The sequence below is a fragment of the Schistocerca americana genome, chromosome 8 (genome assembly GCF_021461395.2).
Source record: "Schistocerca americana isolate TAMUIC-IGC-003095 chromosome 8, iqSchAmer2.1, whole genome shotgun sequence".
Taxonomy (NCBI): Eukaryota; Metazoa; Arthropoda; class Insecta; order Orthoptera; family Acrididae; genus Schistocerca; species Schistocerca americana.
The window spans coordinates 287,864,964-287,890,227 of NC_060126.1; the positions used below are offsets into that span (position 1 = coordinate 287,864,964).

Genomic DNA, 25,264 nt, shown 5'->3' on the forward strand with positions numbered 1-25,264 from the left:
TGAACAAAAGCCGCGCTTACCTTTCTTCCACCATGTACCATCCAATAGTGAGTAAAACATGTTCTTCAAGATTAGGTACCAGGAAGAACATTAAGGGCATGCAACAGAGTAACGACAACATAACAGCGTCGAAAACATGTCTGGTGAAAATGTGGCACTTAGAACGTTTGACACTTCCACTCTTCAGTTATTGGACTGTGTTTGCATGCACGCTTGGAAATGGAACTTGAGGCAGGTGTTACGTTGAGACGACATTACTTACGTAGTAGTCGATGGCGACGGGCCTGACGAAACCCGGCAGCGCAGACGTGACTCGCCACACAGCAAACGCCGCCAGCAGCGCCTGCACAAACAACGGCGTTACTACACACGACAAGTAGTACGAAAGTGTGAAAGCGGTGTGTGCCCGCTGGGTACGTCGTCACCTCAAATAGTAAACGATGGACTATAAAGAGCCGGCTTTAACGGGTGGAACATAAATCCACTTGGGGCAAAAGCTAGTATCAACTGAACATCCATAACATGTAACGTACCACTGGAAAGCTGTCAACACTATACGGGGACATAAATGGCACGACAGATACACTACGTGATCAAAAGTATCCGGACACCTAACTGAAAATGACTTATAGGCGCTTCAGTCTGGAACCGCGGGACCGCTATGGTCGCAGATTCGAATCCTGCCTGGGGCATCGATGTGTGTGATGTTCTTAGGTTAGTTAGGTTTAAGTAGTTCTAAGTTCTAGGGGACTGATGACCTCAGAAGTTAAGTCCCATAGTGCTCAGAGCCATTTGATTTTTTTGGAAATGACTTAGAACTTCGTGGCGCTCTCCATCGGTAATGCTGGAATTCAGTATGGTGTTGGCCCACCCCTAGCCTTGATGACATCTTCCATTCTCTTAGGCATACGTTCAATCAGGTGCTGGAGGGTTTCTTGGGGAATGGCAGCCCATTCTTCACTTAGTGTTGCACTGAGGGGAGGTATCGATGTCAGTCGGCGAGGTCTGGCACGAAGTCGGCAATCCCAAAGGTGTTCTATAGGATTCAGGTCAGGACTCTGCACGCCAGTCCATTACAGGGATGTTATTGTCGTGTAACCACTCCGCCATTGGCCATGCAATATGAACAGATGCTCGATCGTGTTGAAAGATACAATCACCATCCCCGAATTACTCTTCAACATTGGCAAGAAAGAAGGTGCTTAAAACATCGTTGTAGGCCTGTGCTGTGATAGTGCCACGCAAAACAAGAACTGGTGCAAGCCCCTCCATGAAAAACATGACCACACCATATCACCACCGCCTCCGAATTTTACTGTTGGCACTACACACGCCGGCAGATGACGTTCACCGGGCATTCGCTGTAACCACACCCTTCCATCGGATCGCCACATTGTGTACCATGATTCGTCAATCCACACAACGTTTTTCCATTGTTCAATCGTCCAACATTTACGCTCCTTACACCAAGCGAGGAGTCTTTTGGCATTTGCCGGCGTGATGTGTGGCTTATGAGCAGCCGCTCGGCCAGGAAATCCAAGTTTTCGCACTCCCACCTAACTGTCATAGTACTTGCAGTGGATCATGAAGCAGTTTCGAATTCCTGTGTGATGGTCTGGATAGATGTCTGCCTAATACACATTACAACCCTCTTTAACTGTCGACGGTCAGTCAACAGATGAGGTCGGCCTGTACGCTTTTGTGCTTTACGTGTCCCTTGACGTTTCCACTTCACTATCCGACCTGGCTTTCACATAGTCGTTATTTTCGAAACAAATATTCATATCTTAGGAGGAGATTTCCTTCTCTAGAAATGTCATAATACGCGAGAATAAAAGTTCTTCCGAAATTCTATAGCAGACCGTAGTCAGCGATATAAGCCTGCAGTTTTGTGGATTTGATTGACGACCCTTCTTGAAAACGCGAATGAGCTGTGATTGTTTCCAATCAGTAGGAACTCTTCGCTCCTCTAGAGATCTACGGCAGACTGTTGCAAAAAGAGGAGCCAGTTCTTTTGTATATTCTGTGTCGAATCGAACTGGCGTCTCGTCAGGTCCAATGGTCTTCCCCGTTGAGCCATTTCAGTTGCTTCTCGATCCCATGATCACTTATTTCGATATGTCGTTTTGAGGCTTGTGAAACAGTTTTGGAAAAATGCGTTTAGTATTTCGGCCTTCTCTGTGTCATCCTTCATTTCTAAGCAAGTAGTGAAGGACTAGCACAGGCAAGGAGGACTTTCCTGGCCAAGAGAAGTCTATAGTTATCAAACATAGGCCTTAATTTGAGGAAGAAATTTCTGAGGATGTACGCGTGGAGTGCAGCATTCTGTGGTGGTGAATCAAAGACAATGAAAAAATCAGAGCAGATGAAAATCGAAGCGGTTTGAAATGTGGTGCTACAGACGAATGTTGAAAATTGAGTGGACTGATAAAGTAAGGAATGAGGAGATTCTCCGGAGAATTGGTGAGGAGAAGGATATGTAGAAACACCGTCTAGAAGAAGGGGCAAGATGACAGGATACGTGTTGTGACACTAGGGAATAATCTCCACGGTAATGGAGCTGCAAAGCGTAAAAGCTGCAGGGGATTTGAAGAATTCCAACAAATATTTAAGATAGTTCTCGTTTATTGTTTCGCCTCAGTTGCACACTTTTATATTACATGTTTCGATCACTCTGAATCCTCTTGAGATCTAAGTAGTTGCGTCAGCAACATGTCTTCTCTACTCCGAACCATATATCAGAGGACTCCTCTACTCAGAATGCTACTCTACTCAGAGTGCTACTCTACTCAGAGTACTACTCCACTGCAGTGCACAGGCCCTTGAGTAGACGTGTTGCTGACGCAACTACTTATATCTGAAGATAACCCAGAGTGACCGGAACATGAAACATGAAATATAACCAAAAATGTGCAATTAAGACGGAACAATAAATGAGAATTCTCTTAAATATCAATACATTTTCTGAATCTCTCAAGACGTTTATGTCAGCCGCAGTGATCCAAGAAATAATTGAGGACTTAGAATAAAAGTACTACTCTGAGATGAAAAGGTTAGCGCACGCCACATAAAACCAGAAGACTGATGACTCAAAAAGTGTAGAATAGCCCAAATCCAGATGAAAAGTCGAATCTGAACCGTCATCCTCCGGAACACAAGTCCAATGCCTTACTCTGCGCTGGGGCATGGGGCGCCGAGAGAAAAGGAGGCGCAGAGAGACTTCAAGCGACACTTGTATTTTCTGTACAGTTGTTCACATAAAAAATGAACTGTGTGTAATTGGAGGACGTGGAAGGCAAGTCAGCAGCCTACAGCCCGTCTGTATCGCAGAGTTTGGGATCATTGTTAAGTTCAGTTGGAGTGCGATTGTTAATGTCGATGGTCACAACTGCTCTACAGTCGTATCTCGCATCGGTTCGTGCACTAATAGACTTAGGTTGGGTTGTCAGTTGTCATCACTGCGAATACCAGCTACGTTTTTTAAGTAACCAGTCAATCACGCAACACGACGAGCAATATGATGAAGCTAGGTGGCACACAAATTTTAGTATCCGACAGTTATTCGGATTTCCCATCCAGCCCGAGTATCGATGTGAGGACAGTTCGATGCTTTGACTCCGCGGATGGCACACGTCCTGAAGTTCTCGCTGCTCCTTGCCCTGTTTATGTTTTTCGATTGCGTAGCCTTACGAGGACTTTCGCTACGCTCTGGACTTTCCTTCTGACTGGCTGTGCTCTCCGACGTCATCGACCACAGGCGCTACCTGTTTGTTCAGCCACTCTCTTCGTCACCGACTGTGTTCTACCTAAGCCGAGTGGGATAGAAAACAAAACAGGAAACGACCCATTTACAGGAGAAGGCAGGACCGTCCGTGTGGTTGTAGTGACAATAACAGTCAACGTGAACTTTTAACACAATTTAATGAAAACACTGACGATGATGAAATATCTGGTCGTACAGTTTAAAGCGCAGCTCCCTAAGTTGCGAGAGGAGGAGGAGTTGGACCAGGCCCGGATCGAATCTGCGCGGTGAATTAACGATGGTGGTCTGGTACACCGGACAGCCTGAGTGTGGTTTTTAGGCGGTTTACCACGCTCGTATAGGAAAACGTTGGATTGTTCCCCAACTTTCGTTTCAGGAAATCCGATAGACAAACAGCTGACATAACATAACACACAGTATAGACTTTACACGATTCACTGACAGATGGTGCACACGACTTCTCTGATGATAATGATGATGATGATGATGATGATGATGATGATATTTGGTTTGTGGGGCGCTAATCTGCACGGTTATCAGTACACATACGAATTCCCAATCTTGCCACTGTCCAGTCTCGCCGCACACCGACCGGGAATCGAACCCGACAACGACTTTCTTCCCATAGGCTACCTTGATAACTGCGGCGTCAGGGTGGCCAACCGGCTTCAAAGTAAGATAAAAAACAAAATTTGCGACGTCCTGAAACAGCAGACTCGGTACATGACGGAGTAAACGCTGGGGAAAACAAGAAAGAAGAAGTTGCCAGTGAAAAAATGTGTGGCTATGGTGGTGGTACAGTTAGGCATGAAAATGATATTTTTGTCGGTGATGCTGAGGAGGCATTAGTGGTGGAGGCTTGTGAGGGTGAATGTAGCTTCCATAGTTTGCATACAAGGAAATGGAGGGCGGTGCCGGTGACATGCAAAGTGGCGAAGAGTATCACGAGAGCTGTAAAGGTGGCTGGGGGTGCAGGTCTGTGAATCCGACTCTGAATGCAATGTAACGAAGTCGGACAGCATCGTAAATAATCATTGATTGGGCTCAAACGTGAATCGTTAAATTTTTTTAAAAGAGAAATTTCCACCAAATCATCAAGGAAGCCACTGCTCGTCAGTCTGGAATGATCACGAAGTAAAAAAAAAAAAAAAAAGGAAGGGAAAAAAATCGGTGAGGATCTACGCGATTCGTCATGGTCTAATTTCTTCAGTGGAAAATTGTGACAGAGATGATCAACATTCTCCAGTGGGAGAAGATGCAGCAAAGCGACTTACCTTTAACATCCTTACTCTTAAAATTCTGTTCTCAAACGAGCCAAGAAATGTATTGCTTTCTCACACATACACTTTGGGTGATGACCATGGCGATAAAATCAGAGAATTTAAAAGACACATGGAAGCGTTTCAATAGCCATTCCTCCAATATATCATAAACGAACTGGATAAGGAAGGCGGGAAAATGGTACTAGCTCACTATCTCTGCGCGCAAACCGTACAGTCGCTTGAAAGTTAGAGAAGCAGGTGGAGATTTGAAACTCTACGCACAGAAGGAAGGTGATATGAAACTTGTAAGGGCGTACCCCTACTAGTTGTTTCTTTAAGGCTAGCCACACGAAATGCGCAAGAGCCCACCTTAATGCAGAGTTCCGACACATATTCGGCGCTAGAAGTAGTCAAAAACTCCGAGAGTACACATCATAAGATGAAAGAATTGTGTCTTTAGTCTTCAAGGACGTTTTTATTCCACGTCGTTACTCTTCCCTATTCACGTATACGGGTTCAAGGAAGGGAGTCCAGTCAACGTCGAGGTAATTGAAAGCCTTCAAAAAGTACATTACACGTTACTATGGCAGGCCAAATAACTTTTACTGAATACTGCAATACACTTCGAAGACAGATAGTGGATGCTATTTTCCAACATAGTCGCCATGTTTCTGTATACGAAGGTCGGAACGTTCTAGCAATCGCGGAGGTTGAAAATACTGCTTCAGTTGTAAGGTTCTTTTTATTGTTCAGCAGTTAAAACACGCCCGGTTTCCGGCTCTTGCATGCCCATCATAAGGTATTTTAACTTTGTACTGTGAACCCGAGCGCCACGATGGACGAGTACAAGACGCGATGTATCACCAGCGAGCGCAGACGTCCCGCAACCGATCGTATTTTACTACTCAAAAATAAAAAGAAACAACTGAAGTAGTATTTTCAACCTCTGCTATAATGCTCAGTTGCGAGTGTTCCTCCAGCAGGATTATTTGTTCTACCAATCGTTCATATCCTCGACGACAGAACTCAGTTCCAGGGCCGTGTAGTCATTCGAGAACCACTGTGCGAAGATACTCACTGACCGTTGGAAGATCTTTTTCGCTACATACCTTATTTCCGCTTCCAGAAAATACTGCCTGATTATTGTCGTATACGATCGACGTCGACGCTCTCCTTCCCGGTCAGCCACGTCTGCGCTGTCTTGATCACACTGTGACACAGTTTCACTACTGCTGGACGTGACATTGCACTAATTGATACATAAAGCACTAGAATTTCACTGTCAATTCGTTTGCGGTTTAGACGTTTCGCCTATAAGTACCGTGTACTTTGGAGTACGTCTCCGGTTGCAGCGTGATTTAACTCCCACACTCCTATGTATCTGTTAGTAGCAGAACTGTGTCTGCAGGCATCACCGTTCGTGTATTCCCTTCTGATAATCCGTCACTCTTGTTCTGAAATGGTCTTATCGCGGAACGACATAAGTAACTTACTTTCTGAAGTCACTGCGTACACGATATTGTGAAGGGAAACATCAGAGAGTACCACGGTAACGATTGTTCCAAAGCACGATAACCTATGGTCATGATGTTGAACTGGGACGCGAGACTGTTACTCCAGAATGGAAATCCACTGTCTTAACCACTCCACTATCTGATTCTGTCCCATCATCAACGGCCAGTATGCCTTTCACGATAGAACTGATGGTGCGTGTGCTCCTTGCCCGTCATTAAAATAATGCTACAATAGTGACAGGAGCTTTCGTATTAATCAGTAGTCCGTGGCTGCCGTAGAATTCAAATTCTAACAAGACTGGTGTAACAATAGGACCGAATTATGTAGGACTTGTCCAGTGTGGAAACTGTTTCCAGCCGGCCGCGCTGGTCTAGCGGTTCTAGACGCTCAGTCCGGAACCGCGCGACTGCTACGGTCGCAGGTTCGAATCCTGCCTCGGGAATGGATGTGTGTGATGTCCTTAGGTTAGTTAGGTTTAAGTAGTTCTAAGTTCTAGGGGACTGATGACCACAGATGTTAAGTCCCATAGTGCGCAGAGCCATTTGAAGCATTTGAACTGCTTCCAGTTAAGAGTCAACAGAAGGGCATCATGCAGTGCACACAGAACTAGTGTTAAGTGCTACGCTGAGAGATTTTAATGATGAAGGGACTTATAATTTTTCTCATTTGTTCAATAGTCTTCAACGGGAAGCAAAGCAATAACTCATATCTTATGACAATCAACATATAATAGTGTAAGTGTAGGCTCCTAGTGGGAGCAAACGATTGTCAAGCTCAAGCATGTTAGACGAAAAAAGTAGTAGCTCCGGATAACATTTAAAGCGATTAGCATATTGTTTACTATAGAGCTCCAGAGCGAAAGACAGGAAAATAAGAGGAGAATTAACAAAAAAAAAAATAGGAGTCCATAGGAAATAACCATTATGAGATTACCTCCGCGTTATGTACCTGTAAATGGTAGGCATAGAAAAACAGGTATGTCCGTGAAACACAAAACTATCATAAAACTTAAATACCGGGCAGACGAGTACATTAGTCACTCCAGTGCGCACACACAGACGAATCGTTAACCGTTTACAGAAAGGCGCAGCGATCGAATCACGTGCGCAACCGCACGCACACTGCCTCTGCGTGGCCACAAGACAGCAGCGATCATGAGACATTTATGTTTCAAGCAAACACAGTACGTAAACATGGGTAAATGTAATGTCGCGACGGAGTGGCCAAAAGGGACAAACATGTTTAGCCGTGACCATGGCCATACGGTGTTTTGAAGCTGCTGCATTCGTTGGCGTTCCGCGGCCGACTGTTCAGCGTGTCTACAAGCAGTGGTGTAACACACGTGACCACGAAACAAGACGTCAGAATTGCGGTCGGAAAAAGATTCTGACTGAGAGATACCAGAGACGCGTTTGACGGCTTGTGAATCAACATAAAAAAATGGTTCAAATGGCTCTGAGCACTATGGGACTTAACATCTGAGGTCATCAGTCCCCTAGAACTTAGAACTACTTAAACCTCACTAACCTAAGGACATCACACACATCCATGCCCGAGGCAGGATTCGAACCTGCGACCGTAGCAGTCGCGCGGTTCCGGACTGTAGCGCCTAGAACTGCTCGGCCACCACGGCCGGCGAACCAACATCGCTTTCAAGCCCGACAGCCTGTCAGCAATGGAACGCCGCGGCGGGAACAGCATGCGGTGGGCATTTGGGGTGCGTCACCACGCAAGAGGCCATTGCTCACGTACGCACATAAAGACAACAACGTTCATCGGACTGGAAGAACATATGTCTGGTTTTCTGAACAACCCCCGCCATATTACACCTCGACTGAGCCGCAAAATCAGCTGAATTGAACTTCATAGAAAGTCTGAGGGAGAATTCAGAACAACGAGCAGAATGGTGACTTCAGCATCCCCGCAAGTTGGCGAAACTGCGTGATCAAATTCTCAGCGAGTGGATTAACCTGCATGTGCAGAATCGTGTGGACTCACATCCTAACTGGATCTAGGCGATTATCAAGTCCATGGGTGGAATTACACTGTGTCTAAAGATGCATGTAATGATTTCTCTAGGGGTTACTAATTTTTTAGTCGAGTGAGATTATATTTGAGACACTTTGCTGCCTATCATTAAGGACATCGTGTTGGCAGATACACTAGAAGTACGAGACCGGTGACGCTCGGCTGCGCCGCGCCGCGCGCCACTGTACCGGAGCACTCACCTGCATCGGTCCCATGGTGGAGGAGGTCCTGCGCAGCGGCGGCGCGGCCGCACTTTTATATGGGCGGCCGGTGCGTGTGCCGGGCAGCGCCAAGGCGCGGGAGGGCGACGCGGTGTGTGCAACGCGGCTGCCCCCTCCAGACGCCGGAGATGGGGTCACCGCTTCCTCCGCCGGCCTAACCTCGGCTGCAGGGGCGCAGCCACCGGCGGGTGCCGGCGCTCGCCGTCCGACGTCCGCCCACTTCTCTCGCCGTTCACTCCGTCACTGGAATGTAGCCGTGTGGGGTGGATCATAATTGTCAAGAGAGAGCCATCGAAGGGCTGCATCTACGTCCGCTACTGCGTGAAGCCGTCATCACGCGGGATATTAAAGCTGATGTCGACGTGGCGCTGCTCGAGTTCTGTGGCGTCAGTTCCTGCTATTTCACACTGAGGAAAAATTGACGCACGTGAAACATGAAATAAGTTCTACGATAATTCGGTAACATGCAACAAAACGTTTAACTAACAAGAGGTACAAATGCTCTTTACGTCGCAAGCAGAACTTGGTAGACGCCATACTGAATTTCATAGTTTCCAGTAAAAGGCCATATTTATCGGGTTTTATATTAGAAGTTATGTTCTAGAAATGTGCTGTTTGAAAACGCCTGCACATTTGGAACATCTCGAAAAAGCATCGTTATTGGCACGATTTGTTGTAATGAAATGACAGCAGACATACTATGTAAGTTTGCAGGTTTTCGTGGCCGTTGACACTGAAATTAAAATAATCTGGGTTGTTAGGCCCCTTCATGTCTCCTCTAAAATAATCGGTTTCGACCCCTCTGCAGGGATATTTTTCAGGAACTTCCGGTGTCCACAATTGCTAGAACAATAGTGTTCTAGCAATACTGGACACCGGAAGTTCCTAAAGAAGATCCGAGCAGAGACCTCGAAACGTCGATTACTTTAAATGGCTCTAAGCACTATGGCACTTAACATCTGAGCTGGCCGGAGTGGCCGTGCGGTTCTAGGCGCTACAGCCTGGAACCGGGCGAACGGTACGGACGCAGGTTCAAATCCTGCCTCGGGCATGGATGTGTGTGCTGTCCTTAGGTTAGTTAGGTTCAATTAGTTCTACGTTCTAGGCGACTGATGACCTCAGAAGTGAAGTCGCATAGTGCTCAGAGCCATTTGAACCATTTGAACTTAACATCTGAGGTCATGAGTCCCCTAGACTTAGAACTACTTATACCTAACTAACCTAAGGATATCACACACATCCATGCCCGAGGCGGGATTCGAACCTGCGACCGTAGCAGCATGGCCGTTCCGGACTGAAGCGCCTAGAACCGCTCGGCCACAAAGGCCGGCTCGATTACTTTACAAACATCATATTGGCGGTTAAAGAATTTTTGTATTGTTGTAAAAATTTTGCCATACGATCGTGGCAGGCTGTTACAGATACCGATTTGAAACTGTTTCAGAGCAAAATTGTGTCGGTTTCGCATCCGAGACTGTTTTGTTTTGAAATTCATATTTTTGGTTATTTTCGTATTATAACTTGCCTTTTACGAATACAAAAGCACATTCAAGTTTCTTCACAAGCACTCGGAGAAGCTACAGATTTAGCACCTTGCGTTTGAAGTCGAATACTATCTCATCCTTAAGCTGTTGCACTGGGTTCAGATCTGAACTACGGACAAGCTAGTCAATATCAAGAATGTTAGTAACCACAGACCATAGCCTCAAAGATGCTGCTTTATATCAGGATGTACTGTCATGCCGACACAAACGATCATTGCCTCCGAACCGTTCGACTACGGTACAGAATGATTTTTGACGTACTAGCAGAGAAACTCGGCGATCTTCAGGTTTTTATTTACAGCTGTGCGTCCAAGCCCGTAGTACACAGCGTCGGCTTTAATGTTCATGACATAGTATCTCCTGAGTTACGTGTCGTACAATAATATAATTTTGCAGTTACATTTAGCGGCGTATGTAAATACCGTCTGCAAAATATGTATGAATGGAAGTAGTAGCAACGAAGTAATAAATTTAAACTTCATGCACGATGCAGCAGTTCTTCACGCATCTCACTGTTTATGACTTTATGTCCGCTGAGCTACGTGTCGTACAGTGATATAATTTTGCATTTACATTTGGTGCTACATGTGCATCTGTCTGCAAAACATGTCACGAATACAGCTAGTAGTACAGAAGTAACAAATTATAGCGTCTTGCCTCAAGCGGTACCTGTACTGCATGAACAGTGGGAAAGTAGTAAGCAATGCACTGTTTTCCTTTCATCATGCTGAACGAATTGTTAGCATAAAAAAATTTGTAAAGGTGTGAAATTACATGTAAAATTTGATGCAAGACGCTAAGTGCCGTCATTCTCAAAAACTGGGCGAATAAAATCTGAGAATTCACACATCGTGAGCTACGCTGCTTTGTCATATGCGCACCCACCTCTTTCATAGGTAGTTGGTTCTTACCCCCATAGCCATAGTTGCCTGACAGTAAGGTAGAGGTGTATTTAGTTCAGCTGAAATCTGTCCAGTGGTTTAGGAGGAGATGTGAAACACACACACACACACACACACACACACACACACAAATACATACATCCTTCCGCACTGATCCGTGAGCAACCTCCCTCCCCCCCCCCCCCACCCCACCCCACGTATTGTAACGCCATCTCCTGCCACTTCACTATTGACACTACACATGACGGCAGGTAACATTCACCAGGAATTCGTCAAACCCAATCGCTTCCATCACATCATTCCAAATCACTCGTTTCCAGCCATCTACTGCACTTTACATCACCTTAGGCGTCGCTGAGCACTGACCAAATAATTATGTGGATTTTTAGGAGCTGGTCGACCACTGTACATTATTCGTTTTAACGCCATACGCACCGTCGTTGTGGTAGCTGGACTATTAGTGTTGTGGAACTCACGAGTGATCCCTTCCGCTGATTTCATGCCATTTTCTACAACCACACTACTAAATACTCCACGGCTCCTGTGACTTACAGGAGGTCCGCTACGTACTGGTTTAGCTGTCGTTGTTCCTTCATGTTTCCGCTTTACAATCACAGCTTTCAAACGGTTGAAATATCCCTGATCGATCTGCTACCCGGGTACATCCAGTGGCTACTCCACACTGAGCTGTCCTGACCGATCCATTCTGCTATTGTTGCTTCTCTATTGATAACACAATACTCCCTGCTTTCTTTTATACTTGGAGGCCTGCCTCCTGTGACATCTTGCAGTCAGTTCGGCATTACGTGTGACTGACCGGATAGTGTATATGAAGCCCGCTTGACTTCGTCAGCATACAGCCCCAAGAGAAAATAAAAAAGCCACTTCACGTAAGAAAAGGATAATTGAACTAAACAGAGATTGGTTTGAATATTCAAGTAAACTTGAGCACGTTAAGTTTCAGGATTGCTCACTGTTTCCTAAAAAAGGGTGCTGCAGAATATGAGAGAGCAATTACGATTGAGGCAGTAAGAGACTGGAATATTTGTGCTAAATGATTCTATTTCCGTCATCAAATTCCTTAACAGTTATGATACAACACTGAAATGATTACTGCAGTATCCATAAGATTCTGTAAAATAGGTAAGTTTCCTAATTCAGAATTAAATAGTTTCTTTGGCAGCAAGAGAAGGAAAACACAATCATTCAATAATTTCTGGGTGCACGGATTTTTTTGTGTCATCTATGATACGACACAAGGTATTAGTAAAATTGATCAGCTGTATCATTCGGCCAAATTATCAGATGACAAAAGCAGTAATAATTGCGCCTTGTATCCTTCAACTAAAACAGGTAGCCGACTGAAACGCACACACTGGTTATCTCGACGGTGCACTAGCCGTGCCGGCAATTTTAAGACCTCACTGTCACTGCTCAGTTTAAACGCCAAATATAGCTCGAAAGCAAATTATAGGTTAATAACTTTAAAGCTTATCCCTTAAACAATAAATAAGTTAATATTTATACATAAAAAATCTTAATCGTAAGGGTTTATTCGTCAGTAGAACTATCTTATTTTACGAATAGGCCATAGGTTAATATTAGTGATTTTAACTACTGCTAATGCACTTCAGACACAGAAGACGTCGAAAACAACTACAGTAAATGCTAGGTATCACTAGTGTCAACCCTGCGACAGCAACTCCATAAGCTAGCGGCTCCCCCACTTTTCCACAAGGCTCACTCGCTCTTGCAATCGCTGGAGGTGACAAGACCACGCACGAAGCACGTACAGCGCTTTAAAGTCTCATCGTAGGTCTTCGCCACTATCTAGCAGGTCGCCTGGGAAGGTGTTACCAAGAGGGTGCTAGCAAGAGATAGCAGACTGGCTTAGAATGTTGAGGACTAGATGAATAGAATGGGTGGCTAATGAAATGATACTGAAGTGACTGGGGAAAAAAGATATTTTTCGAACGGCTAAAAGAAGGTATATTTTACAGGACACATAACGAGGGATCAAGGAATCATCGAACTGCTAGTGAACGGAAATATGGCGGTAAATTTTATAAAAATGTCTGCTGGACGGCATGCTGCTGCATGATTTGGAACCGCAGTAGTCGACTGTTCCAGCTCACTGATATGGCGGTTACCGAAAGCATCAAACTCTCCTCTTATTGCAAGCTTAATTCACCTTGGAGTCGCGTATAGAGTGATTAAAATTAAGGACAGGAGGTGATAGCACAACCCCACTTAACTGAGAATGGACTACAGACTCATTTATATAGCATACAGAGATCCGTGAGTACATTTCCCAGGAGGCTGACATGAGTGGCAAAAATGGTATTATTAAAGATAACCGACAGTTAAGACGCCGGCAGACAACACTCGGTCAATAAGAATAAGACCACACATGAGGAATCATGGAATAATGCGAATGTGGAAACTGAATGTCAAAAATTAGTGGCAAGCAAGAGACATTGCGTTTAGTGTTGGCTGTCGGTAGTCCAGAAGTGATCGTAATTTCGATGCAGTAATTGGCATGACTTGCGAACAACGAGACTGTAAGCCATTTTATTCGACAAAACCAGTAGCTTCCCCAAATCTTCTGAGGTCTTAGGCACTCAAGGAATGTACTACAGCATGGCACCCAAGTTGTAGGTGCATGTGGCGTGTAAGATGTTTGTACTAACAAGGGAACCTCCCCATCGCACCCCCCTCAGATTTAGTTATAAGTTGGCACAGTGGATAGGCCTTAAAAAACTGAACACAGATCAATTGAGAAAACAGGAAGAAGTTGTGTGGAACTGTGAAAAAATAACCAAAAATACAAACTGTGTAGTTCATGGGAAGATATGCAACATCAAGGATATCGAAAATGCAGGATCGCCGTGGTCTCGTGGTAACGTGAGCAGCTGCGGAACGAAAGGTCCTTGGTTCAAATCTTCCATCGAGCGAAAAGTTTAATTTTTTATTTTCAATTTATGTGACAAACTCTTATGTTTTTATCACTTTTTTGGGAGTGATTATCACATTCACAAGAAAACCTAAATCGGGCAAGGTAGAAGAATCTTTTTACCCATTCGCCAAGTGTACAAGTTAGGTGGGTCGACAACATATTCCTGTCATGTGACGCACATGCCGTCACCAGTGTCGTATAGAATATATCAGATGAGTTTTCCTGTGGAGGAATCGGTTGACCTATGACCTTGGGATCAAGTGTTTTCGGTTCCCCACGTCCTTTCGTCTACTAATCGCACGGTTTTGCGATGCGTCGCAAAACACAGACACTAAACTTATTACAGTGAACAGAGACGTCAATGAACGAACGGACAGATAATAACTATGCAAAAATAAAGAAAGTAAAATTTTAACTCGATGGGAAGACTTGAACCAAGGACCTGTCCTTTTGCAGCTGCTCACGCTACCACGAGACCACGGCGCTCGTGACGTAACTGTCTCCTTGATATTGCCTATGTCGCCCATGGGCTACTCAGTTTGTATATTTTGCTTATTTTTTCACAGTTCCACACAACTTCTTCCTGTTTTCTCAATTGATCTGTGTTCAGTTTATCAAGGCCTATCCACTGTGCCAACTTATAACTAAATCTGAGGGGGGTGCGATGAGGAGGTTCCCTTGTAAGCGCGAAAATCCCGTGTTGTCTTTAGACCATCCCTGTAGATCATCCGCTGAACTTATAGTGAGCTCCAGCGTTGGGTACTATTTAAAACTTCTGCACGTAAAGGATCGTCTAGAAAGGAACTATATTTTGCAGCCCTCCTAAATGAGTCTTTTGGGAAGATTGTGGGGAGCGATTAGGTTGCCAGATACAGACATCCTCTAGTTGCCAAGCTGACGCGAGAGACATCGTTCCCATAATGGATTTACAAGGTGACAGTTATTGAGCTATATGAAATAAAATCGTCATAACTTCTGAACCATTTACATGAGGAAGTTTAAACTGCAGAGTTGGCGGCAGGGCATGATGGGTAATAATATGCGCATAAGCACGCGTCTTGCTGTCGGTAAATTTCATTTGGAGGCGTTCTTCAATAAGCAAAATTGTCGCATTTGTGAAACTGAGAATCCGCATTTCGCGATCGAGAAATCTCTTAACCTTTAACGGGTGACTGTGTGGCATGCAGTGCCCAGTCGCTGTGATATTTCTTGATGGCACGGTGACTACCGAACGATGCTTGAAGGTTTCCGAAGATGATTTGATCCCCATTATCCAAAGTGACCCTGATTTCGACAAGATCTGGTTCATACAAGACGGAGATCGACCCCATCGAAGTAGGAGGTTGAGGTTCTGGAGGAACACTTTGGGGACCGCATTCTGGCTCTGGGGTACCCAGAGGCCACTGTCACGTCTTCGATTGGCCGCCATATTCTCCGTATCTGAACACATACGACTCCTTTTTGTGGGTTTGTATTAAAGATAAGGTGTACAACAATAACCTCAGAACCATTGCTGCTTGAGAACAGCCATTAAGGAGGTCATCGACAGCATCGATGTTCCGACACTTGAGTGGGTCATGCAGAATTTCGCTATTCGTCTGCGCCACATCATCCCCAATGACTGCAGACATATCGAACATGTCACAAGCTAAATCTGGTTATGTGTAGTGACGTTCACACGTTGAGTAAAGCGTGTGCACGCCGCAGTTTGAAACTAATCTACCGGCTGATCAAAAAGTCAGTATAAATTTGAAAACTGTATAAATCACGGAATAATGTAGATAGAGAGGTACAAATTGACACACATGCTTAGAATGACATGGGGTTTTATTAGAACAAAAAAAAAAGATACAAAAGTCCAATAAATGTCCGACAGATGGCGCTTCATCTGATCAGAATAGCAATAATTAGCATAACAAAGTAAGACAAAGCAAAGATGATGTTCTTTACAGGAAATTCTCAATATGTCCACCATCATTCGTCAACAATAGCTGTAGTCGAGGAACAATGTTGTGAACAGCACTGTAAAGTGTGTCCGTAGTTATGGTGAGGCATTGGCATCGGATGTTGTCTTTCAGCATCCCTAGAGATGTCGGTCGATCACGATACACTTGCGACTTTAGGTAACCCCAAAGCCGATAATCCCATGGACTGAGGTCTGGGGACCTGGGAGCCCAAGCATGACGAAAGTGGCGGCTGAGCACACGATCATCACCAAACGACGCGCGCAAGAGATCTTTCACGCGTCTAGCAATATGGGGTGGAGCGCCATCCTGCATAAACATCGTACGTTCCAGCAGGTGTTTATCTTCCAGGCTGGGGATGATACGATTCTGTAACATATCGGCGTACCTCTCACCCGTCACGGTAGCAGTTTTGCTGTCCAGCGCCATCTGTCGGACATTTTGTGAACTTTGTTTTTTTGGTTCTAATAAAACACCATGTCATTCCAAGCATGTGTGTCAATTTTTACCTCTCTATCTACATTATTCCGTGGTTTATTAAGTTTTCAAATTTATACTGACTTTTTGATCACCCTGTACTTTTATTTTCATATATTTCAATAATTGTCAACCTGTACTTTCAACGGGCGATATCATCTTTGTAAAAATTGCCACCTTTTCTATAGCCGACAACTGTACTGATATTTAAAACAATCTTAACATACCGTTTATTTTTCAGTTCTTTTTATTTTTTATTCGATCTCCCTGCTTCATCTTCAGAGCTACGTAGTATTCTGTAGTGTATTGCTGATACACGCATGTGGAACTGCTAATCGTTATTGTGTTTCAGTTTTCGGCAAGATGAAGCTTCCCGTTAAAGGGAACCCTTTTGCAGAATCTTGAGCAGTGCCTCTCGCGTAGAAATGGCAGTGAAGTGGCTTAATACTTACAAGACTTTAACGCCTGATAGTCTAATCAGTCTCCGCAACCATTGCAAAAGGCTCAGTTAGGATTGCTGTAAAATATAGTCCCCTTCTAGACGATCAACTGTTTTCTGCAAGTGCGGAGGTTTTAAAAAGCATCCAACTCTACTGCACATTATATGTGTGGTGGATGATCCACAGGCAACACGAATTTTGTACGATTAGTACTGTCGTCTTACATTCGGCATGGACCCACAGCATTACTTAAGCTGAATGCCTAAAGTTCAAAAGTTTTGGGGAAGCTGTCGGTTTTGTAGAGTAAAACGGCATACAGTCTCGTAGTACGCAAGCCACGATCACTGCTAAATCGAAATTACGAGAGCAACTCGCAGTTAGGTTAATTTCCGGACCAATGACGTTCATCACTAAACATAATTCCTCTAACTTGCTATCAGATTTTAGGGCTCAGTTTCCACATTCTCATTATTCTATGATTCACTGTATGTTGTCATTTTCTTATTCACCGAGTGTTGTCTGCCGGCCTCTTAACCGTCAGTTATCTTTAATAACACCACTTCTACCACTCATTTCAGTGTTTTCTGAGTAGTTAGATACGTGAGCCTGCTGGAATGAACTCATGGGTCGCTGTGAGAAATACACAGTCCTGTCACATCAATGTTACCACCGCCTATGTTCGACGTCAACGTGGCAATAACCGTTCACAGACGACAGTTGGCAGCACTATCAGTGGAGGGTATATGAATCGTGTCGTGTGGTGCCCGGGGGGGGGGGGGGGGGAGTGGGGAGAGGGACGCGGGAAACAGTGTAGGCGTTGTCGTAATGCAGAAACGGAGCGACTTATATAAGGTCCAAAAGGGCGTTATCATTGCCTTTAGGCTCATGGGTGGAAGCATTTCCGAAACGCAAAGCTGCGCTACCTAGAATCGGTAGTGCATCAGGGGCCATGGAGGACAGGAGTGGAGGATGGCTGCGGGTATGCGAACGGCCGAACGGAGGTACAGTTCTTGAGCAGCAGGTGCCTATTCGATGTACCCATGCTGACTGCTGTTCATCGAGGATAATTGCCGGGATTTGTAAACCAATGTCGCAACTGGATGTCCACTGAGTGGCGCCACGTATCCTTTTCGTATGAATCCATGGCCCATTGGACATGGACTTTGGCATATACGGTGTGAAATGCCTAAAAGCAAACACCCTGCAACAATCGCCGGAATGGTCCAGACCGGAGGGAATTCCCTCTGTGATCTCGTCATTCTGAAAGGCATAGTGGATCAACACAAGTATGCACCTATAATTGGGGACCATGTCGGTCGGTGTGGATGAGTGGTTCTAGGCGCTTCAGTCTGGAACCGCGCGACCGCTACGGTCGTAGGTTCGAATCCTTCCTCGGGCATGGATGTGTGTGATGTCCTTAGATTAGTTAGGTTTAAGTAGTTCTAAGTTCTAGGAGACTGATGACCTCAGATGTTAAGTCCCATAGTGCTTAGAGCCATTTGAATAATTTTTTTCCACTCCCATTTAAGTGGAGCTGTCCTTAATTTTAATCACACTTGGCCACCACTGCTGTGATCAAGCGTGATGCTAAGCCGAATGAAGCCTGCAGTAAGCAATGTTTTTGGTCCTTTCGGCAACGGTCAGATCAGTAAACTCGAGTAGTCAACTACTCCGGTTTCAAGCGACGCTGGTCAGCAATCATTTTTACAATTGTTTACTCCCGTATTTCCATTCATCATCAGTTCGACGATTCCTTGAACCATCAGCAGAAGGGCTATGAATGGTCCCCTCTTTTAGTCAAGTTGTACCAGACATACCTTTTCTCTCCCAATCAATTCAGTATCACTTCATTAGTTATCACTTCTAGCCATCTAACAGTCAACAATAAATCGCAATTTTTCGCGTATCTCAGTATTTGACGTATGTCTTGAACTAGGTGCCGTACAATGATGTACTTTTTCTCGTACATTCAGTGAAGTAAGTGAATACTGTCTGAAAAATGAATCACGAATGCGGTTAGCAGTAAAGAAGTAATAAATTAAAACGTCATGCTTCATGCTGCACATTTATTGCATGACCAGCGAAAATGTAGTAAGCGACAAACATTTATTCTTTCATCATTTTGTGGTGGTCGTCAGCCAGAAAAAGTTTTGTAAAGGTTTGAAATTGAATGTAAAGTTTGTTGCAAGTCTCTTTGTTCTCTCGTTCTCAAATACTGGGTAATTAAACTATGGGTAATTCCGCGTCATGGGCTATACTGCTTTCTCACCCCCACCCCCACCCCTTCGATAGGTGGGCGGTTCTCACCTCGAAAGTGATTCCTTCCGGACAGTATACGATACGTTAACCAAGTTTGGTTGGAATCGGTCCAGTGGTTTAATAGGAGACGTGAAACTTACATACAAACATGCGTACATCCATTTCTATAATTTGCATAGGTGCAATATTCAGATTAATTTTCTATCTTTGTCTTATGTTAATGTATGCCCTGGCTTCCACGTCCTTGAAGTTTGTTCATTTCGATGGGATCCACGAAAACGATGAACGAATGTACGAATGAAAGACAGTGTGTAGGGCCCGTAACTTTGTGTCACAGTAAGTATGGTGCAGGCCTTCTTGCCTGTTGCACCCACCGCTTCGTTGCCCCGAACTTCGATGTTTCCTTGTACCAAGCAGAATGAAACTTACTTCCCCGGCTTATGTGCACAAAGGTCTTGACTGCTTTCTCTGCTATGTACACGCAGTGGTTGGCGTAAATAAACGCCAACTTTGTTATTGGAGCGAAGGTCTCGAAGGACGTAAGAAATTCCATAGACAGAAAATTCTCACCTACTCCAGTGTTCTCAGTGCCGTGTGTATCTTATCGTGATTGACAATTCGTCTGGTAAACGAATCAGGAGGCGATAATCAGGGGCCGGCCGGAGTGGCTGAGCGGTTCTAGGCGCTTCAGTCTGGAACGCGCGACCGCTACGGTCGCAGGTTCGAATCCTGCCTCAGGCATGGATGTGTGTGATGTCCTTAGGTTAGTTAGGTTTCAGTAGTTCTAAGCTCTAGGGGACTGATGACCTCAGGTGTTAAGTCCCATAGTGCTCAGAGCAGTCATCTGATAATCAGGGAAATCTACAGAGCATCAATGGTAGTATCTCGTTAGTGCGTGTAAGAACTCCCCACTTGGACTTGGAGAAAGACTGAGGTGTATTCCACATCGAAGTCCACTTGTTCTACGTTCAAGCGAGTTCCATAAGGTGGTTATAATTAAACTTTTGTCCAACGGCCTTGCAACAGGGGTAACACCGGTTCCAGTCAGATCAACGAAGTTAGGCGCTGTCGAGCTGGGCTAGCACTTGGATGAGTGACCATCCGGTCTGCCGAGCGCTGTTGGCAAGTGGGGGTGCACTCAGCCCTTGTGAGGCAAACTGAGGAGCTACTTGACTGAGAAGTAACGGCTCCGGTCTCGGAAACTTACATACGGCTGGGAGAACGGTGTGCTGACCACATGCGCCTCCATATCCGCATCCAGTGACGCCTATGATCTGAGGATGACACGGCGCCCGGTCAGTGCCGTTGGGCCTTCATGGCCTATTCGGGAGGAGTTTTTTTTAATTAAACTTTCGCTTCTTGAGAGGAACTGCATGCCTTTTAAATGATTTTTAAACGAATGTTGGTAGATTTTTAAAGTTTTGTGAATTGTCCAAAATGTTTCCTCTGTTTCTAGGGAGAAAGTCTTAATATGTTAGCAGCATGACTGGCATACCAATGTTTCTTTGGAAGTGGTCAGCCAGTCACATTTCTCTGTGACGTTGTTTAAGCTCCTCTGTCGTTTTACTTGTGCTTCAATCCCTCCCTTTGTCCGTTGTCTTCAATCGTGAGAGAGAGAGTGGTTGTGTGGCTGAACACGAATAAGGTTGAAGTGCGTGAGTGAGTGTCGTTTTGTGAACGAGTAATAGTAACAGGGCAATGAAACTTCTTGGAAACATTTGTAAGGACATGCTGAAGAGGAATAACTAATGAACCACTGAAGGGAACACATTTTAATTTCCACATGAAAGGATAACATTAGTTAGTTGAATACCTTCCTTACGTTCCAGGTTACAAAAACTGCTCAATATGACAACCATCTCCATCCACGACAGACTGGAACTGCACTAGAGCTTGCTCTACTCTTGCTCGAAACATCTCAGATGGGATGTTGTCTACCTCCCTTGCTATGCTCACCTCCAGCCTCTAACGTGTTAGTGTCCCACTGATAAACACTGTCCTTCAGGTAACACATTGCCAGACTCACACGTGTTAAAATCTGGTGATCTTGGTGACCATGCAGTTTCAAACGATGGGCCTCGCAGGCATTAGCTGGGCTACATACCGGGGAAAACATCAGACAACGCCCGAAGGCCAATGTTTTGAATACGTGGAAGTTGTGGGGCGTACGGACAGGCACTGCTTCTCTAATAAAAGCCTTTGTTTAACCTTTAAAATATTACAGCTTTGTTCACTTAATTTCAAAAAAGTAAGTGAACATTCGTTATCATGAGCAACAAGATCCTCAATATAGTTTGTTAATGAAGTTCCTGAAGTATTTTAACAGATCAAAGAACAGCTCTCAGAATCAATTTACAACGCTTTAAACTCAGAATACCTGTTTAAGCAACGGAAAAAAATACAAATTGCTTAACGCAAGGTTAAATAAAAGATTCTAATGCCACATGGCAATACCAAAATTTTCGTAGATATGGTTCAAACGGCTCTGAGGACTATGGGACTTAACATCTGAGGTCATCAGTCTCCTTGAACTTAGAACTACTTAAACCTAACTAACCTAAGGACATCACACACATCCGTGTCTGAGGCAGGATTCGAACCTGCGACCGTAGCGTTGGCGCGGTTCCAGACTGAATCGCCTAAAACCGCTCGGCCACACTGGCTGACCTCATAGATATCACCTGTGATCTCTAAAGGCAATAAAATATTGATCACAAAACTTTTTATCAAAACAACTTAAACGCAATGAAATCTGATTACTATCAACGCACACTCTAACATGGTAGCCTCTACGATGCGTACCGTATCACAAAATATTTTCCTTCCTTTTAAACACTTTATACACCATAAACATCCTTACATGTGATGCATACTACCGCAAACGAATTATGAGAAATAATTAAGCATAAATGTTATAATTAACCAGGTATGTAAAACTTTTCCTTTCAGAATCAAAAAACACCTGAAACGTCCCCTTAGAACAATTATACATGACTGTGCTTAAACTGACACACAATATTTTTAGCGCAACGCAATCTGACTTTCACAAAACCCTACAAAAGGATGGCCCTGACTAACATTAACCTATACGTTTCACAAATCACTTACCTCACAAAAATCTTCGTTAATCAAGCTACTGCAATACAGCGAGCGCCACTACTGCCAGCTAAATAAAAGATTCAAACTACTGAAGGCACTAACTACTGATAGGCATAGTTAGCAAATGAAAGATTTTGATAGAGAACAAACAATGTAATTACCTTAATAGTCATAATATATATAGCAGTTCATGCCATCCAGTCTTACAAATTTCAAAACTTCGCCATTTCTCTCCCCACATCCACCACTGCTGGCGGCTCACCACCAACTGCACAACGCTATGCGCTGTTAACAGCCAACAGCCCAACACTACAATAGCGAATATTACAACTATGCCACCCAGCCACAGACTGCACACAGCACAGCCAGTGATTTTCATACAGAGCGCTACGCGGCGTTACCAATATAAAAACCTAGACAGCCTACTTACATAGGCCCCATGCTCCCCACAAAAAATTTTACAAATTGTTTTGGGCAGTGGCCAATACAGATTTGAAGAAATTTTTCATAATTACAATAACAAAGATATCAAATGCACACACTTATTGATAAAATGTTGGTCAAAGGTAAAATTTTCTCACAGTTCATAAAGACAGTCCTGATCGTTCATCACAGTAAAATAGCAGTGTTTTTCTCAATGTCTGAGCAGTAAAAGAAAATGCACACGGAAGTAGTGGATTTTCATGCAGTCTTGAAGAATTAGTGTTGTCCTTCCAACGGAAAGACAGTGCTGACTCTTGACATGCAGACAGGTAATGGGCCACAACAGAGCAAACCCACAGCAGAGTCATTCGAAGTTTTGAAGAATACTGGTAGGTAGGTCATCACAGAGCAGACCAACTGTAGTCCTGGTAGAGATTATGGTATTGGTGGGCAACCAGAGGTGCAGACCCACTGCAGTCCTTGTAGAAATAATGGTATTGGTGGGTCATCAAAGGTGCAGACTGCCATCAAAGGTGCAGACCCACTGTAGACGTTATAGAGACGGCCAACAGCCATGAGTTGCGATTGTGCAGGTGCACAATCACCATCAAAGAGTCTTGCAGAGAATATAGCAAGTCCATAAACCACCACTTGTGCACTCACAAAGTTTTTGAATTGTCCTTAGAACCAGCAATGCTGTTAACCAGTCTCTTGCTGTCTTATTAACACACGTGCAAGCACAAACAGTCCCAAATTCTCACATATTGTCCATATACTATGACCAACAGAAACGTGTGCAGTGAAATGTAACTGACAAGTTACTTAATTTGATGAACGAGTGTCAATTACAATTTTATAACATAATAATACAATAAGAAAGGTACAAAATACATCATTAAAGAGCATAACAATACAGATAACATTTGTAGTAATACGGGCTTTACAAAAGAACCAAAATAACATATACATCAGTGTTACAAGAATTATGACATAAGTAAATACATAAAAGATCAGAATAGCTTTTGGAACAGCAACTTCACACATGAGCGTTAAAACAAAACAGAATAAATAATGTCTAAACATCTTTATGACGTAAATAACATATTATTAATGCAAATTATATTTGAGATAACAGTAGCCCTCATCATAGTGAATGTAGCTTAGTATTAGAAGAGAAAAAATTCTATGAAACAGTACACAGAGACAGGAAGAAAACAAATACACAAGGGTACGCAAACACATAGTGGGATAACACAAAAGGAAAGGACAGGGTTTGTTCTCAGTGTAACATTTGGTACTGCAGTCCAACCTAAAGCTTCATTCCATAGATCTTTCGTCTTATTTGAACATTTGTTTCCACAAAAAAAAAAATCCTATCCAAGCATGCTTTCTGTATTTATATGTTCACACATTTCTTACCTCGTTATTTATTTTCCATTATCTTACCTCATCATTTATTTCCAAGGAGATCCTACCTATACCTGCTTTCTGTACTTTTTTCGTATAAATTCTCAATGCATTTCTTCCAATTCATCGCAACTCAACTCTTATATATTCTACCCCCTCTTAAGTTAACTTAAATCTACAGAGCTCAGATGCTAAACTAAGGGACGAGGCAATGCAGCAGCACAAACAATTAATACAAACTGCAATGAAAAAAAATGGAAATTGTTGACGCAAGCTACAGTAAATCTAAATTACCAAGCAAATGCAACATTACAACGAATATGAGCCAATGTGCAGCAACAAGAAAAATAAATCAGTAGTAAAACTGGTTTAACAGAGTAATACAAAGTGACATTTAGTAGCACTATGCCTGGCAAATGGCAGCAGCAAATGCAATAACTTATATCTAAACATGACAAAGCTCAAGCAGAAAGAATATTACAGTAAAAATGGCCATTTTTAATACCTATGTCACATCTTAACACTAGAGTGATGCATCACAAAAACTTACTCTGCAAGAAAGTTACCAAGTCATTAAAAAAATTATTTATGCAATTCCTGTGAAGGGAAATGTCTATTTGTGCTCTCTTTTCTAAGAAAGTATATCATAAACGTATTCTTTACTGGGTCCGTAGACAGAAAACAGTGATATTAGTACATCTATTAAATTTTATAATAACCAATGCTGCAGTGCAGCTAGAAACTAGATATTAAAGAAAATGAGCAAATATGTACAAAGGAAGGCATGAAACATCATTCATTAGCCATATGGTATTTCATAAGGTAGTAAAAAAAATCTCTGAACTAGAAAGACAATAGTCATAATCAGGTGTATAGACATAAAAATATTTCTTGTCATTTCACTAGGCATTTCAGTAAATATCACAAATTAAGAGCTCCACAGTGTTATCATATGTTTTCGAGTTTGAGCGTGTTGTATTTGCAATGCTATCTACAAAGGAATG

General features: G+C 43.6%; 1 protein-coding gene across 1 annotated transcript in view; it reads right to left on the bottom strand.

Annotated features, from left to right (window-relative positions):
- LOC124545246 (cuticle protein 19-like) overlaps nt 1–8,806 on the bottom strand; it is a 33,127-nt gene extending 24,321 nt beyond the window's left edge. Inside the window, exons 1-2 of the mRNA XM_047124119.1 lie at nt 8,769–8,806; nt 263–343 (exon numbers count right to left, since the gene is read on the bottom strand). Of these exons, the coding sequence (XP_046980075.1) occupies nt 263–343; nt 8,769–8,783 (96 nt within the window). The 5' untranslated portion in view covers nt 8,784–8,806. The remainder of the gene's footprint in view (nt 1–262; nt 344–8,768) is intronic.
- Between the last annotated feature and the right edge of the window lie 16,458 nt (nt 8,807–25,264).